Genomic DNA, 17,107 nt, shown 5'->3' on the forward strand with positions numbered 1-17,107 from the left:
AAGTTTTGCTAAAGTTTACAGCTCTTTTAATGAGAATGTTGTGTTGTGTTAGCAATGTTGGTGAAGAGTTGTTGCAATATTAACATTTAACCAATGAAGGAATGGAAACCTGTTGAATGTGTTGAAAAGTTACAAATGACCAGGACTAGGAAAACTGCACACGCTCCATCTGCTGAGCAGGAGCTGACACAGCGCCTCAGGGCTCTAGCGGTGACGCTCTGTCCCTGTCCACTGTTGCTCTCTCCATTTCTCATTTTCTCTCTTTTCTGTCCCCCCTCTGGTCGGGACCATGCCCTTTCTTTATCAACAAACAGTTTTCAGATACAACACTTGCTGCGTTTGTGCCTTATTTTCATCTGAGAAATCTATCAAAAAGAATTCTCCTCTGCTCCCCTTACAGCAGGACAGGACAGTGACCCACACACCTGTGCCTCCCGCCGGTGTCGCCTCTGACAGCAGAGCCACCCACCAGCCAAGGCCCTGGGGGAGTCTGTCAGGAGAGCACTTGTTTGACCTTCTCTGGCCCCAGCAGAAATTGCTTACAGCCCTGTCTCTCTCATGGCTGGGTTTGGGCTCTTCCCCTCTGACTTTTTTCCCCCTTCCCCACCTCCCCCCTTTCTTTTTCCCTTTCACACTCTCCTGACACAGGGCTGGGCTCAGTCACTTGTGCTACTTACAGTGGTGGGGTTGACCAGAAACACACCAGGCAGACGCTTATCTGCAGGGCTGGGGTTTAGCACCCAGTTGAGTTCAATCTTGCCACCATTCACCAGGGTGACATTGCTGTGACGAATTTCATTAAACATCTGGAGAGAAGGCACAGGAGAGGGAAGTTACAGACCTGGGCCTGCTGCTGAGAATCTCCTTTCTCCCTCCTGGGTTTGAAAGCCGACACATCATGGGAGCAGGGACCAGAGAGGAGATAGGGGCACTTGGGAACCTGGGGAACGCCCAGGCACAGGGCACCTGCACAGCACCAGGGAGCTCTGGCAGCACACAGAGCTGTGGTAACAACCACGTGAGGGCCAGCAATAAATGAACCAGGGGACACAGGCCCTCCTCTGCCCTCTGAGGGGTCACCAACAGCCAGGAGAAACAGAGACAGCACTGAGGCATTCCAGGAGAAAAGGCACCTGCATGCAAGTACTGGCAAGCAACATGGATGCAACAAGGGAGTCACCCAGGGCAACACAGACAGAGCCAGCAGCTGGGAATATCTGTGGGCTTTTGACTGGAAGAGAGTGAAGTGGGGATTATTCTGGGACAGTCTCTCCAACTGTAGTGACTGGAAGCCCAACTTCTTTCCTTGATCATTGTGTGGATTAAGCAAGAGCTTTAGACAAGAGCATCTCCTTGGAGGTCAGGCTTTAGGAGTGGACCAGCAGAGGGATGTCTCAGGGACACACCCCTCAGAGCATCCCCACTGGGCCCCTGCCTGCCCCAGGAGGCAGTGTTAGGTGCCCTGAAAAAGAGGCATTCCCAGCATTGTGGAGAGGGTTGGAGATGGCCATTTTACAGCAGCTTGGATGCCAGATGTGTCCCTCAAAGGTTGGACTTCCAAGCCCCAGAGCCAACAAAGGGGCTGGGAAGGGCAGGGAGCCCTGGAGCGAGGTGGGCAGGAACCCGCTGGCCGTGGTGCCAAGGCAAGGAGCTGTGCCAGGGATGTGTGTGGTACCTGTAAGCCACAGTTGATCTCCTGGGGCCTCACGAGGTAGCTGAGATGTGAGATCTCCCCGGTCACCAGCACCTCGTAGGTGGGGCCTCCCTCCACGTGGCACAGCGCCGTGACATCGGCGATGGTGTTGAGGTGGCCACAGAAGGTGAAGGAGACCTGCTGGCTCTCTCCTGGCTGCAGCACACCTGACACTGGCAGGATACTGAAAGCCTGGATGGAAGACAGGAGAGATTGAGCTGTTGAGCATGGCAATGGATGCAGAAGAGCATCTTGGAGCAAAGTGCAGCTGTACCTGGAGGGGCCTATTCCCCAAACACTGCCAGAATCACCCTCATCTCATCCTGCATCCCTGCCACTGACCAGTGGAGGGACCATGGGGAAAATCTTCTCCCATACTCACAGATCAATGCATTAATTAGTACATTACAGGAAAGTGAACTGGGATGTCTCCTGGCAGTAGAAATTCTCTCTGATGCACAACTTGCCTTTAAAAAGCATTTCTTACTGCTTTTAGAAAAGGAGGAGACGCAGAGTAAGAGCTCTTGGAGCTGAGCAAAGGACTCCAGCCCAGCTCATCTGACTCCTGCGGCTCTTCCCCTCTCTCTGATTTAAATGCTGCTTTCTCAAGGTGCTACAGCAAAAGCTCCTGCAAAAATTTCCTATGGGCCACCTGAGGAGTTCCAGGGAGAGCAGGGCCCTCCATAGGTGCTGCAAAGTGTCCTTGGGCAGCCCTACAAGGTGTCCTGCACAGCCTCTCCAACTACCAGCTGCTCCAGCAGCACTTTGTGATGGGCCTGCAGGGATGGGAGGCCCCTCTGTGGCCAATGCTGAGGGCCACCAGTGCAGCGGTGCGTAAGCGGCCACTAAGGCAAAGTCCGGCGAGCTGATGGTCTGTGGCCGACACCCCAGCTGCATGGAAAGCCAACCCCCTTTGGCGTCTTGGCCTCAGGCTGGGCTGGATTGCGGACTGGAACTCACGGCGCTGACGGGACGAGAAAAGGAGTCGGACACCTTGCTGGGGGTGAAGGTCGGTTTATTCGATGTCATGGAGGCACCAACCAGGAAGGACACCAACCAGCAAAATGGCCCCGAGGGCCAGGAGAGACAGGGTTTTAAAGACAGGGGGTGGATAAGGGAGGGATTCACAGCAGACCAATAGGGAAGGGTATAAGGAGGAACTTAACATGATGGGCATACAGAAACATCCAATAAATACAGAGTAAAGGAGGGGCCCCGGGACCACAGCCAACCACAACCCCCAGAGAGAAGAAGGTTCTCGAAAACTAGGAGGAGTGGGGGGTGATTGACTGGGCCCAGGGAGGAGAAAAAGTTTACTTATAAGGAGAAATACGGGAGGAGAAATTACATAACTTAACTGACTGACAAAACCAGGGGCAGGGGTAACCATAGCAACAAAACTGTCAGGAGGGCTAAGGCGGGAAAACTAGGGAGGGCAGAACCATTTTACATTGGAAAAGGGGGGAAACAATACACCAAATGGGGGAGCAATACAAAAAACTTAATGACACACTACAACACACCAGTGGCACTGGGAGCTGCAGCCCTGCTTGCCACACTGACAGTGTGCAAGTGAGACACATTCCCTCTTACCTCCTGCGCTTCGAGGGAAGTCTGCGGTACGTCCACGGAGCAACTGACTCCCTCAAACCCCACTTGGAGGCGAGGGTATTCAGGAATTTGTGCTGCTTGCACCTGAAAAACAAGCCATTTTCTATGCTAGGAGGAAGAGACAGCCACTTTGCAAAGTCTCAGTTTGTAAGAGCTTCAGGGCCAGCAGTGCAATAGCAGCTCTGGGTGAAAGCAGAGCCCTGCAAACAGGAGTCTGGCTGCCTTGGGAAGAGGCTCCATGGAGATCAGGATCATCCCAGATGGCTCTGGGAAGGAAGCTGGAGGCCTTACCATGATGATGCAGATAAAAGCCTCATCTTACATTGTAAAGGCAAAAAATCCCACACTCAACACAGGTCTGTTGGATCTGAGCGAGCTTCTCCAAGGAAAACTCTCCTATTTCTCCCTCCCACACAGCCCATGTCCAGCCACTGGCCCTGCTGCCCAGCCCACTGGCAGGGCACAGGACAGCAGGGCAGCAAAAAGGGAGGTCAGCACGAGCATGACTTGATGGTGGCAGGCTGGGGAGGAAACACAAGCAGTAGAAGAAAATCTACCTTGTCTCTTAAAGATTGGTTAAAATCCTGCATTGTTTTCAGCATTCTGGCTGTCTCCTCATGTCTTATCTTGAAGTGTCTCCATCGAGATGCTGCGTGATCCAAATAAGTTGCCTTCCCCTTTGGTGGTTGAAGTTTGAATTTAGGTGGGTAAAGCTCATGTCTGGAAAATAACATAACAGCAAACCTCAGTGGCCAGCGGCAGTAACTTGTAGCTCTATGATCCCTGGTGCTAAGTGGCTCTTTCTCTGGTCTTGGGACCTTCTGGGCATCCTCCAGCACAATGCAAGGGAGGAAGGCAAGGAGCAGAGAGCAGCTCCTGCAGAGAGGACCCATCCAAAAGCAGAGGGGCCAGAAAGGCCTCCAGCAGCACTGTGGAAGCTGGGACTAGGAGCCCTTCATCAAGGTGGACATGGCCTCAGGCCACAGAGGTCTGAGAAAGCAGCTTTCACCCCAGCTTTCCTTCCCAAAGGAAACCACTCTGGGGGCTATGCAGCATCAAACTGGTGGAAAACCTATTCCCTGAGCATCCAGCCTGAGCACACAGCTGCTCAGTGTCATTTGTCAGACCCCAGGCAAACAGCTTTGTTGTTTGCCAAGTACAAACAGGACTCCAGCAAGAAGAGCTTGAGGGGGAGGGCAAAGTGCACATACCTAAACCTGGTCACCTCGCTGTCGGACTGGAATGACCAGTGGTACTGGACGGGCAGTGGGCTGCAGTTGCTCATCTCCAGGGAACGCACTTCTTCAGTGCCAACCCTGATGCAGCCAAACTCCAGGGAGCTGGGCTGCATTTGGAGATTTGGGAAGTGCACTTCTCCCTGAAGGCTGATATGCTCCACAAAAGGATGGCCCCTGACCATGTCTATCTTCAGAACCTTTTCTTCTTTCCAGCTCTTAAAATCCAGTTCATAAGCTGGGTCAAACACGATGTAGAGATGGCAGGTCTCCCCTACATCCACTCTCACAGGCTGCAAGGAGATGAGCAGTAATTAATCACCTGTGGGATGAGGTCCCAAGGCCTGGCAGCAGCAAACAGTAAATGCTCCAAGTGAGCCCAGCATGGGCTCCTCAGTTCATGCTTCATCTCTCTACAGCAGGGGTCTGACTGCAGGCACCACACTCCAGTCCAGGATCCCTCAGGCTCCCGTTGCTGTGCTCAGCCCCAATCCAAGGGGGTGGCTGCTGGAGAGCTGGCATGCTTTCCAGGAGACACCTTTACTGCATGCCTTGCCCAGACCAAGCTGCCTGCTCCCTTCTCCCTGTGCCTTAAAGCCAGGATGGATCTTCACAATTCAGATAAGATTTTGATTCTTTCAGCAGCTTTGCTGATGCAGCCCAGGCCAGCCCACTGCTGATGCTACAGAATTATCTTCTAGACTCAAGGAGCTCCCAAGAGAAAGGTACACCCACATCCCTCCTCTCCAGACCCCACTGGGGGAGTCCAGGGCTGCTCACCTGGCCAACTGGGAGGGGCTGCTTCTCCTCATCACAGACCTGGAACGGCTGCTCCAAGTCCAGCATGAGGTCCAGTGGCAGCAGGCAGGTGTTTTTTAAAGACAAAGGCTGGTACTGCAGCCTCAGGACATCACTGGGTTTCTATGGAAACAGGAGACAGGGAAAAACAGCCTCAACTAGACACAGACCTCCTTCTGATTCTGCTGCAGCTCACATTTTTCAGCCTCAGGAGTGCATTCATTTCTATTTGCAATTTCTATTTGTTTCTACCCTTCCAGGAGGTTTTTCCTGACAGCAGATGCTTTTCATGTTTAGAAACCACAGCATTCTCTGGAGGACAGAGAAACACTCCCAAGTACACATGAGGGAATAGGCCCCTGAGAGGAGGTGGCTGCTTGAATAAGATCTAAAGCAGAAAGTGAATCCAGGCCATTTGTCTCCAGTTTTGTCTCTCTATTGGGCAGAACAGCACTAGAGGATCTTCACTCACAGACAGTCATTTCTCACAACCTTCCTGGCTCTAGCAGCCTCCAAAAGCACTTTGTCTGCACCACGTATCCTGCAGCCCCTGCTACAGGCACAAGGTGTCTGTGGTCTCAAAGCTCTGAGCAGCCTGGGCTCTTCCTTCCTATCTGTGCATTGTGCTGGGCTTCCTGCAGGGTTTAGAGAAACCAGAGACTTTGGGAAACAACTTCTGCACGTACTGGCACCAAACAGGTGCTGTGCCATAGAATGCAATAAATCAGTTTGTGTGTGTGGCATTGAGCAGAACCCAGGCAGAATCAGGGAGAGTTGAAAAGCTTCTAAATTACATCTGAACTGCCTGTTCCAGGGATTCTGTACTTCACTGGAAGCCTGGGAACCAGAGGAAAGGCCTGAAACTACAGAAACCAAATCATTAACCGTCTTCTCTTTTTCACACAACTTGCAGGAGGCAGAAAGATGATGCTGGAGTTGGGATCCAGAGACTAAAGGGCACCTGCTCTGCCTCAGTGTTATCATCACTGCAGTTGCAGGATGCCTGGGATCCTTTGAAGCAGAGGAGGCTTAGGGAAATGCACAGAGCTATACCATACAGCTGTACCATCAAGCATCCATGCCAACAGCAGAGAAGGCAAAGAGACACAGGAGATGTTGGGTTTTTCCTTGTCAGCCTGAGGAATTCACAGGAATCTCCAGATTTCCCAGCTTCCCTACAGCATCAGTGTACAGACATCACCGTGCCTTGGAGGGTCCTCAAAAGCCTCCCTTTACAGTGAGCACAGAAACTGGCATTTCTCTGGAAGTGGCCACCATCTCCTTGGCACTGCAGCTGGAACTGCACTTTTACTTTGGGGAAGTCAAACACCAGTCTCGTCTCTAAAAGCATCTTCACTCACTTTACAAAGTGCCTCAGGAAGGGTAAAGAGGGGCTTCAACACAAGCACACACCCCCCTCAGCCATGCTGGTAAATGCCAGCATGCAATCCAGACTTACCTTCTCCACATAGAAAGAGAATTCTCTGGCTGATACTTCTATAGAGGGGTGAATAAACTCACAGGTGATGATTGTTTCTATTATCCTCTCCTTCTTGAGGGCTGTCCCAATGAGAGTATCACAGTACACATAATCCTGCACCTCCTGCAAGCAAGAGTCACTTGTCACCAGTGGGTAGTGGCAAGGCTCCCTGAAAATGCCCTGCATTGGCTCTGCACCCACCATGGGCCCTATTCCTGCCACAGTTACAGTCACTGCCCCCTTTTCTTCCTGTGCTCAATTGTCTGTGACACTGCACCCCAATAACCACAAAAGGCACTTGTGAGAAACCCCCTCCCTCAACATGGCTTTTGTTTTACTCCGTGCTCACCCCAGATAAACCACTTGGCACTTGTTTAATTCACTTTCTTTTTGGGCTCCTAGCCTAAGTGGAACTTATTTCTCTGCCCTTCTCTGCTGACTCAGCATGCAACACTGCTTGCCCCAAAAGAGCAATATTTCCTTCCACCCCTGCTTTGGGATCAGCACTGGGTTTTGGTAGCTGTGGAATCACAATAAAGTCTCAGCTGGTCTGATGGTGGCCAGCAAGGAAAGCAACTGGTGCTGCCACAGAAACGTGTAGCCTTAAATCAGTTTTGTAAAGGCCCCTGCTCATCTCCCCAGGCAAACGTCAAGGGACGGTGGAACAAGCCCAGAGGAGGGGATCTCACCTGTGGGATGCGGGAGAAGCCTCGCAGCACCATGTCCTCAGACTGGCCTCGCGCCAGGCCCATCGTTGGTGACTTCACCCCAAACGCAGGCTTGGCACGTTTGGGCTTCTGGGAATCATCCTGGGGGCTACTGAGGGCTGAGACACTCTGGGCCTCCTCCTCAGGTGGGCTGTAGCATTCTGCACTCCAGAAGAGCTGATGGTAACGGCGGCCCTTGTTTGTTACTTTGAACTGACGAATACAGGGCACCAGGCTGGAATAGAAGGCAGGATGGAAAATAGTATGGGAGTAGCTATTTCCCTGGTCATCAGATTGCTCCCAGTCAGCAACCGGAGGTGTTAATTGCTTGGAGACTGTCTTCATCTCCAGCTCTTAATGTGGACCAGAAGTAGTGTGGGATAAGCTGCCCTTTTGATGTCATTATTGCAAAGAGAAATATGTTTATTACGGTAATGTAACATTTTCCAGGTGAGGATAACAGGACGTGGTGTTTTGCCCCAAAATGTTTGTTCTGGGGTGATTCATACTGTTGCTGTATTTTGTGTTAATCTGTGCCCAAAACTGAAACTGAATCTTTGAGATGCTGCCCTTGGGGACCCTGTGTGTGGGAGCAGGATTGCAGACATTCCTAAAAGCTGCCTCAGAGGCAGTTTCTGGATGATCCCAGCTAGCTGGCAAAAATCATCTGCCTGCTCCAGGAGAGGAAACCAGGGGAGCAGAGCCTCTCTCATTCATATCAGCCTTGGCTCTGCACTGGGAGCCATTTGTAGAAACTTCATTTTGCAATTAGAAACTGTTTGGAAGTGAACTTTGCAAACTCTGCTGGCAGCTCTGCCTCTGGAACTGCTCTGTGGGCTCCTGCCTTCCTGGTGGGGGTTGTCACCCTCCTGTCTCTTTGTTCCCAGGGCCCCTGCTTGCCTGGGAGGTGCCACTGGGAAAGGGCAAGGGCAAGGGCAAGAGAAAGGATCTTCCTTCCCTTGGTTCCTCAGCCACATGGAGGGACTGCCTCATCTGGGCACCATTTCAGGAACCTTTTGTTCTGGGGCAGCCTGTGAGATCATTACTTGATCAAGCCAGGACATCAATGTATTGGAACTAAAGACAATTTGTGGCAATTTAGCAACTGGTTTCCCTTTCAGCGGCTTTTGAGGGTGTCTAACAACTCTCAACTGCCCATCACATGTTTGTAAAGGAATCTCTGCCTTTAGGGAAGCAGTCAGGGCTTTGAACACTGAAGAAGATCTTGCCTGAAGGACTACAGAAAAACTGCTCCTTGTTGAGATAGGAGGAGAGGTGGGAGTGGAGAGATCTCCTACCTGAATTGGTATCCCAAGTTGAGCTCTGGGGCAAATGGTTCATCTATGACAATTGTGGTGCCAATGCCAAAAGCCTGGAGAAAGACGGTGCTCCAAAGGCTGTTCCTAATGAACAGCTGGACAGACTCCTCAAAACCCACAGTGTCATCCAGGGTTGCTGTGACAGTCACAGGAACCTCACCCCTAGCAGGGATCACTCCTTCACTGGGTTCAACAACAAAGCAGTAGGATTTGGAAAGCTGTAAGACAAGCATAATATGCATTTAGGATGGAAACCATACACCCTGGTGTCTTGTGGGATATAAGAAAAGGAAAGACTAAAGAGGGGAGGCTTAATCCTGAAGGCTTAATCTCCCTGAAGTTAAGCTACAGTACTGGGCAACAGCAGAGTTCATACAACCTGTATTTTCCCCTCCTTTTAGGGACTCACCCAATTAACCCCGTTTTGCCCAACCCAAGGGATGCTTATCCTCAGGAGAGTGTTCCTTCCCCAGTCTTTCTCTGCAGTGTGGGCCAAGGAAAGCTGCTTTCTCTCTCCTGGCCTCTCACAAAGGCTCAAGGCCAGAGGAAGTCAGGACTGCTCAAATCCCACTGCAGAAACCCCATGGCTGGAGGACACTGCTGAGAGCCTGAAGAATGTATCTCTGCAAAACCAGGTAAGCAAAACCCCAACACCAAACGATTCTTTCCCAAGGGGCCATCAGTGCTTCTCAACACCCCCTGAAGGACTGAAGCCCTCACTCCCCACCAATCATCAGCTGTAGAGAGGTGCCCCAGGGCCCTCTGCTTTGGAAAAGTCACCTCTACATGCTTCTAGCAGAGCAGGAAAGCAGGAAGCAGAAAGAAAACTGGACAACATGTGCTCTGTGGGCATGGCCCACTCTTCCCAAGAGCTCTTGTCATCTGCTTTCTCATGGACTTCATGGACTGAGCAAGGGAGCTGGAAGGTGCCCAAAGGAGGGGGAAAGGCCTTGCACCAGCACAGCTGTACAGACACAGCTCTGCAGGTCTGGCCCTGGCAGGAGCATGTGAAACCCAACCTTTACACACCATGAGCACCCAGCCAAGGTGCACTGCTCCCTGCAGAGGCTGAAAGCAGAACTCCATTGTGGAGTCAGAGAAAGCTGCCCTGGAAAAAAACCCTCACTTCAGAATAACATTTCTCTCCCAAACAGTTGGGAAAGCAGCAAGAGGAAAATTCACACCCCTCCTCCTTGGCCCAGGAGGCTGTGGCTGGACTCTCCCACATGGCCTGATGCTTTATCCACAGACCAAACAAGTCCGTAGCATCAGGTTTTATCCAGCTCCACAAGTTCAACACACCCAGCATGAAGAAGAACAAACCTCAAGCCCCTCACAGATCTCCCCCTCCAGCAGACATCCCAGCCAGCCCCAGGCCCAGCCTACAAGCCCTTCCTGGCTGCACCAGCCCTGCTCCCCCTGCCAGGGGAGCAGCCCCAGCTCCTTCTGCCCAAGGCAGCCCCCACACCTTAAACAGCCTTTCTCTGCAGCTGCTCCCCAAAGATGCTCTTCAATAGCACAGAGATCACAGGCTGGGGGTGCACAACCCCCACACTTGTCTTTGTGTGGACAGCCCAGATGGCTTGACCCCCAGCAGGTGTGAAAATTGCCTCCCCACCAGCAGTCTGAGGACAGACCTCACACCCTGCTCTCTACTATTAACAGCAGTTTGGCACAAAGCAAATGCAGATGGGACAGGGAAACCACAGTGAAATCCATGCTCTGGGGAGCAAAGGATCACAGGTTTCTCTTGATCTCGGAGCTCCAAAATGTGACACACACAGCTAAAGACAAAAGATAAAATTAAGGGAGAACTTGTCAACACAACCCAGATTAATTTCTGCTCCAACATCTTTGCACCTGACTTCACTGAGGGGTGCCCCAGCTAAAACCACTCCAGAGCCAGGTTCCTCTTGCCTCGCTCAGAGGGAATATTGGAGTATCTTGCCTCCTCTCACACAGGGCAATATGGAAATCTTGCATTTAAAAACCAAGTCATGGCTGCTACTGACCAGTCCATTTCCCTGGAAAACAGCCCCACAGATACTTACAATGTCTACCCTGAAGGTTACAGGGACGAGACATTCACTGAAGAGGGTAAAGCTTTGTGAAGCAGGTTGTAGAGCTGGGATCCTGCCAAACTCTAACAGAGTTGGACTTGGGTAGATTTCATCCAGCCATCCAGTGCTCCATAATTCTACTCCCTGTTCCAGGAAGCAGGCAAGAAAGATTAAAAAACCACCCAAAACAAACCACAACAGGGAAACCTAAAAAAGCTTAAACAGCTCAACCCAGCTCAAGTTATTTCTTTAGGGGCAGCTACCACACTCCAGATAAAATGCTGGGCTTTTGGGGAAAAAGAAAAATACAGGTTCACGTCCAAATTTAAAAGGATTAAGGTAAGAGAACCTTTCAAACTACAAATTATTGGCCCAAAGGTAAAAGCTTTGCAAGAAATCTCTAGTTAAGACCAGGCTGACAGTTAAACAACTGGTTATTCTGGTGGGGAGAAACCCTCCTCTTTAAGGTAAGCAGCCTGATAGTTGAAAACAACTGTTTTGTCAAACTTCAGGCTCTCTGGCACAGCCTGCACTGCCTGTCCTTCCTGTTCACTGATTTACATGCAGTGCCACAATGGCCCAGGTTCAGATGTTTGGTGCCATCCAGGGAAGTTGGCATCATCATTTCCTTATGTTTTAGTATCAGTTTAAATCCTTGCAACCACTCTTCAAATGCCAGCTTTCCTTTCTTTTACAGAAAGCTCAAGGTTCCCAGAAGTCTTCTGACATCTTCTTTTGTGCTGAGAGAGATGATATTTTAAAACAGATGTTTCCAAAGTTAACAGCATTTTAAAGATTAATTAACTAAAACTACCCTCAGTTCCAGCTTAGATGAACTACCTTCTGTGTCAGACACTGAGATCACCACCTATGAGGCACGGGCTGTTTGTGCCACCCATCTCTCCTGTCCTTCTCCACAGCAGCCTGTGGCTGTTTTCCCTGGCAGAATCCCTGTCCCCGTACACCATTCCAGGAGCAGTTGCACACAGGCTCACATCTCCCCTTGCACTCACCCGTGGGTGTCTCGCATCCCCGAACACGCCGACGAGAATGTTGGTGCGATGCTCGCCCACTGTCTGCACTTCGATTATAACTGGGATCTCTGCAGTGCTGTAAGGCTGGACAATCCCACAGGGCTTGGGGCTGCTGTAGAGCACAGGAGAATCCTCCTCGCGTTTCTGGAAGGGACAGAATGAAATGCAACTTCAGAGGGACCTCTGAAGAAACTTTAGACTCCTTAACATCCACCACAACATGTGTGTATGTTTTAAACATACACACATGTTTAAAACTCCTCAGGACAAAGGTAAAAGGCACAAACAAGCTGCAAGAATTGTAGGCTTAGCACTCCCAGGGGATCCTGCAAGGAGGCTGCCAGCACAGGCACTGGTGTCTGTGGATGCAGCAGCTTTTCACAACCATCTAAGATCTCCCACAAGAAAACACCCTGAAGACTAGAACATAAACTGTTTCCTTGGGAGGTTAACCTGCATCCTAAAGTTTACATTCAGGTAGGATCCAGTTCTCAGCAGATCTTTAAGACTGAACAGAAACCAGCAAGGTCTTATCCAAACCCTTTTTCCCCTAATAATCTCCCCAATAATATTTGAAGGAGCAGGTGGATGTGATGCCAAACCTGGGGAATAAGCCCGTAGCAGCCAGGAAGGCTGGTGGAATTCGTAACAAAGAGCTTCCTCTCATATGGCACCTTCAGGAGGCACTCACGGTACGGCAGGATTATGGGGAACACATTCAGCTCAGGAACGACACATCTGGGCAAAAAGATGACCCCAAGGGAATCAGAGATACTGAGAGAATGGAGAACATTTACCCCCAAAGATTGTGAAATGGAGCAGAACACATTGGTCATGAACAGAACCAGACCCTGACTCTCAGCAGGCTGCCTGGTGTGTCCCAAACCAATGCACGGTGGCTACAACCAGCACAACTCCATCTCTTGCAGGAAGAAGGAAGAGGGGGCCCTCGGGAAATTTGTTCCACCTCAAGCACCAACACCCAGGCCAATAAATGATATCATTCCTGGTCCCTTTAGAAAAGGGCCCAGGACCGTGCTGGGCTGTGAGCAGAGGTGCTTTTCACCACAGGCTGCTGTCCAAGCACTGCTGTTCTCATGTCCAGCTGGCACAACATGAGGGCATTAACCAGCACTTCTCCTTGGGAGCTGCAGCCAGCAAAGCCTGTGCAAGACAGTGCCTGGGGGAAGGGGAAGGTACCTGGCTATGATGAACACTGATGCCACTTCCTTAGCAATACCCTCCAGGTCCACCAGCAATCTCCGTTTGAATCTCGTCACGGTGTTGGAACAGAGGGTCACCTGGTGGAAGAGAAGAACAGTAAATTCTTCCTTACAAAAGCTCATTACTCACATGTGATATCCTCCAGTTCTTGAGGGAGGATTTGGCCTTAATTCTTCTGCTGGTTCATGTGTAGAGCACAGTCTTAGAGTAGCAAAAGCCTTCTGGCAATACCAGATTTGCCAAACACACCTTGCTATCACAGCATAGGTCAGCTTCATTAAAACATTAGACTAAAGCTCTACACACCACTGTATTCAAATTAAGGGGCCAATTTCTCATCTGACTACAATGACATAAATGCAGAGGAAATCTGACTTGAACAGAATGAGTTCAGCTTTACAGCAGGAGGCTGAGGGCAAAGAGTGGCCCAGCAGGTGCTGGGCAGTTCAGGGCTGCAGAGCATTTTGTCTCCACTGGAGATCCCTGCAGTGAACACAAATCATTCTGCTCCCCAGGAGAGGAGAAATGAGACCAAGAAGAAAAGCTAACTGCTTTATACAATTACATCTCCCTAACAGACACCTTCTGCCCTCATCCTTGCTCTGCTCATCTGCAATCAAAGAAATTGCTCTCAAAAACACAAGAATGGCTTCAGGACTTGACTATATGGTATTGATCTCAGTGTATGATTTTGGAAACAAAACAGTGCTCCCTGAGGAACATCCCAAGTAACCCAGCCAGCAGAGGCCTCCCAGCAGTGCAGATCTCTCACTCCCAGGATGCTCAAAGCTGGCACCAGAGCTAAAGCCCTCCCACACTCCAGTGAAGCTTCAGCCCTGGTGCTGAAGCGTCTGTGGCTGGATTCTTCCCATACCTGAATATGCTGGTGTCCCTGGGGGACGATGGTTCCTTGGCTGGGATTCATTGTGAACTCCCTTGGCTCCATACAGAATTGAATTCCCTTGTCCCAGGATGGGTCACCTTCTTTGCGTACTTGATCAAAGCTGCTCACAGCCGGCTGCATGCCATCCTCCGACATGCGGAGCTTGAACGTCACGGGCACCGGGGAGCTGTTGGTGAGGCGGCAGCTCTGGGTATAGGGAAAGCCTAGAAAAGGACACAAATATCCATTTAGGCACTCATCATGGCATGACTCCTGGTGGGAATATCCTGGCAGGATGAAAGTGTGATTGGAATTGAGCTCTTTATTATCTGAACTACAGCTCACCAAGAAGCTGCATGAGGAATTAATTGTCACTTAGTTCCCTTTGCCACTGACTGCAGACTGCAGCCTTGAAAATACCCCCTCCTAACCCTGCTGAACACTGCAAGCTTCTCTCTTTGTGATGGGGAGGAGCTCCCTCACCTGCCCCAAACCAGCACCGGTTCTCTCAGTGATGAGTGTGCACCCAGACCAAGCATTTACTCTGAGAATTCAAGCTGTAAAATTCCCTGGTAAGTCTGCCAACACTCTCACCATTTTCAAGATACATAAACAGTGAGTTGTCATTGAGAAGAAGCTACAGCAAAAGAAAGTGAGGATGGAATCAGGAACTAGAACGTGATGCACTTAATGCAGTTTCTCTCTGCAGGACCCTTAAAGCATCTCTTGGTTTGGGCCAAACAGACTGAGCACGTGACAGCTCAGAGCCCACTGAACTGGGGGCAAACCCCAGCCTTGCTTTGAGATTAGCAATTAGGAACCAGGTCCCACCTCACCCAGCAAACAGGGACATCACAGCCATGCTGCTCACTGTGATTGTGCCTGCAAGGGGATCCCCACTTTAGCTCTGAGATTTGCAGAGATACAGCCACTCATGGTGGGGATGTCCTGCAGAGCCCGGAGAACAGCCACAGCCTGCTCTGCAGTGCACATCTGGCTGGGCTGGCCAGCTCTGTGGGGAGGAGAATTCTCCCCAGGCCTGCTCACCAAGAGTCTCTGCAACACAGATGGGGAGAAAAAACAACTGCAGGTGCAGCCCAGAGCTTCTCTGTGCCCATCAACAGTGATCACTGCCAGCTCCAGCAGGGACTCCAGCAGGGAGGCAAGAGAGGCACAAAAAGGACAAACCCAGATGTCAAAACCTCAAATGAGACTGAGGTCAGCACATGCAAACAACAGTCAATAGCTGAAAAGAAGAAAAGATACAACAGCTGCCTTTCTATTCTGTGGTTCTATTCAATCTCACAATGGCAAAATGCCCCCCGAGGCAGCAGCAGCCCTGCAGTTCACAGCCTGAAGAGGCTGCTGTGGCAGACCATGAGTGAGGGGTGCTTTTATGTTGGAAGGCACAGATCCCTGACACTGTGTCCCAGCCCAGGGAACACTCACCAAAGGAGATGTCCCCGAAGTCGAGCTCAGGGACATCGAACTGTAAATCCGGTCCAGTGACGCTGCCCCTGGATGGCGAGGACAGAGCAGGAAATGGCTCGGTTAAAGGCATTGCAAAGGTCCGGCTGTCATGGCTTGGGGACACAAAACCTGGGCTCAGGGCACCCTGGGTTCCCAACCAACACAGCCCCGTGTGCTCAGCACAGGGCCCTGGGCACAGGAGGCAGCTCAAGCCAAGTGGCAGCAGCCAACAGCCCCTGATGGGCAGGCAGGAGAGGCCCCCTGGATGCTGGTGGTCCCATGAAGGACCCTGAACACACACCCCAACATGGCTCTGTGCCTCAGTTTCCCCAGCTGCAATGGGATGGACATCAAGGTGTCCCCACAAACTTCTGTAAGCAGCCTTTCCAGCCACAGGTTCCCTGCTTTGCTACTTCTTAGCTGGAACTGCTGTTCCCATAGAGGAGCTTTCTCAGGAGAGTTTGACCCACACAATCATTACAGACAGAGTTCTGAGACATGAATGCAGGGGAGCCCCAAACATCCTCTGAAAAGAGCAGCAACAGTTCTACCCAGGGCACAGATGAATCCTAGAGGAAAGGACCAGCTTGTCAGCAGTGTACAGCTGGCACAGCCAAGAGCAATAGCTGCAACAACCCAACAAGGCTGTCCTGAATCTAGCACAGCACCTCACCTGTCCTTGAACTCAGCAGACACACTCCAAAAGCCACCAACACCCTCTGAAATCAGCACTTGAAGCTGCACAACACTCACCAGTTGATTTCATGTATTGATGCCAATCAACGCCCACTCTGCCTTTTGGTTCAAAATCAAGGAGCAGTGAACTGTGCCTTGTGTTGTACTCACAGGACTGCCCCTGGCTCTGCTCTGCACATCTCAACAAGAGACACCTGCCCTTGCTCAAGGAGAAAGCTGCTTATGCAGAAACATCCCATGACCAGTTTGGGGGAGGGACAGAGGAAAATCAATTATTTGATGGTGAAAGGTTCCCTCTTGATTTCCAAACTAAAAAAGCAGCACTTTTCCTCCAAAAACAAAGCCAGCATCATTGTTTCTCCACTATGGGCAGACTTACTCACCACTTTTCTCTTGCTAAGTAATAACTTCCTTGTTCCTTTTTGTCCATCTCCCTTATCTTATTGGTATAATCAAATTCAGGTTGTTTTCATTTCTTGACTGCCTTGAGCCAGTGCCTCCCAAGAGCAGCAGCCCAGCTCCAAAGCTGCAGAGCAGCCAGCATCAGCTCTCCTGCTTCCACTCCATTATCCTGCAGCACATGGCTCAGGCTGGCAGGGACAAGCCCTCACGCTGCTGTGGTGCTGAGCACTGAGCTCTGCCTCCCCTATGATCCGCCCTTCTCCCTTTGGCTGGGCCAGGATTGTCTCTTGCCATGGCACCAGCCCACGGGATGGTGCCCAAGTCCTTGGCACAGTTCCTGCTGCACAGTTCCTGACTCCCACATCAGCCCTTTGCTGGCTGTGCAAAGGAGGCACCAGAGCCCTCTGTGCACAGGAGCTGGGAGCACAGCTTGTCCCCACAGCATAGCTGGGAGAGGGGAGCTGAGGCTGCTGCTGCCCATCTGGCATGGAGTAT

At 51.0% G+C, this 17,107-nt stretch overlaps 1 protein-coding gene across 1 annotated transcript in view; it reads right to left on the bottom strand.

The window, feature by feature from the left end:
- LOC128951053 (hydrocephalus-inducing protein homolog) overlaps positions 1 to 17,107 on the bottom strand; it is a 62,701-nt gene that overhangs the window by 34,398 nt on the left and 11,196 nt on the right. Inside the window, exons 9-23 of the mRNA XM_054296209.1 lie at positions 15,494 to 15,561; positions 14,036 to 14,268; positions 13,138 to 13,238; positions 12,540 to 12,675; positions 11,917 to 12,081; positions 10,895 to 11,047; positions 8,823 to 9,061; positions 7,507 to 7,759; positions 6,797 to 6,940; positions 5,320 to 5,460; positions 4,516 to 4,832; positions 3,287 to 3,388; positions 2,654 to 2,657; positions 1,676 to 1,876; positions 678 to 806 (exon numbers count right to left, since the gene is read on the bottom strand). Of these exons, the coding sequence (XP_054152184.1) occupies positions 678 to 806; positions 1,676 to 1,876; positions 2,654 to 2,657; positions 3,287 to 3,388; positions 4,516 to 4,832; positions 5,320 to 5,460; positions 6,797 to 6,940; positions 7,507 to 7,759; positions 8,823 to 9,061; positions 10,895 to 11,047; positions 11,917 to 12,081; positions 12,540 to 12,675; positions 13,138 to 13,238; positions 14,036 to 14,268; positions 15,494 to 15,561 (2,386 nt within the window). The remainder of the gene's footprint in view (positions 1 to 677; positions 807 to 1,675; positions 1,877 to 2,653; positions 2,658 to 3,286; positions 3,389 to 4,515; positions 4,833 to 5,319; positions 5,461 to 6,796; positions 6,941 to 7,506; positions 7,760 to 8,822; positions 9,062 to 10,894; positions 11,048 to 11,916; positions 12,082 to 12,539; positions 12,676 to 13,137; positions 13,239 to 14,035; positions 14,269 to 15,493; positions 15,562 to 17,107) is intronic.

The sequence above is a fragment of the Melozone crissalis genome, unplaced genomic scaffold (genome assembly GCF_028551555.1).
Source record: "Melozone crissalis strain CALT ecotype California unplaced genomic scaffold, PUWL_Pcris_2 ptg000007l_1, whole genome shotgun sequence".
In the NCBI taxonomy this organism is placed as follows: Eukaryota; Metazoa; Chordata; class Aves; order Passeriformes; family Passerellidae; genus Melozone; species Melozone crissalis.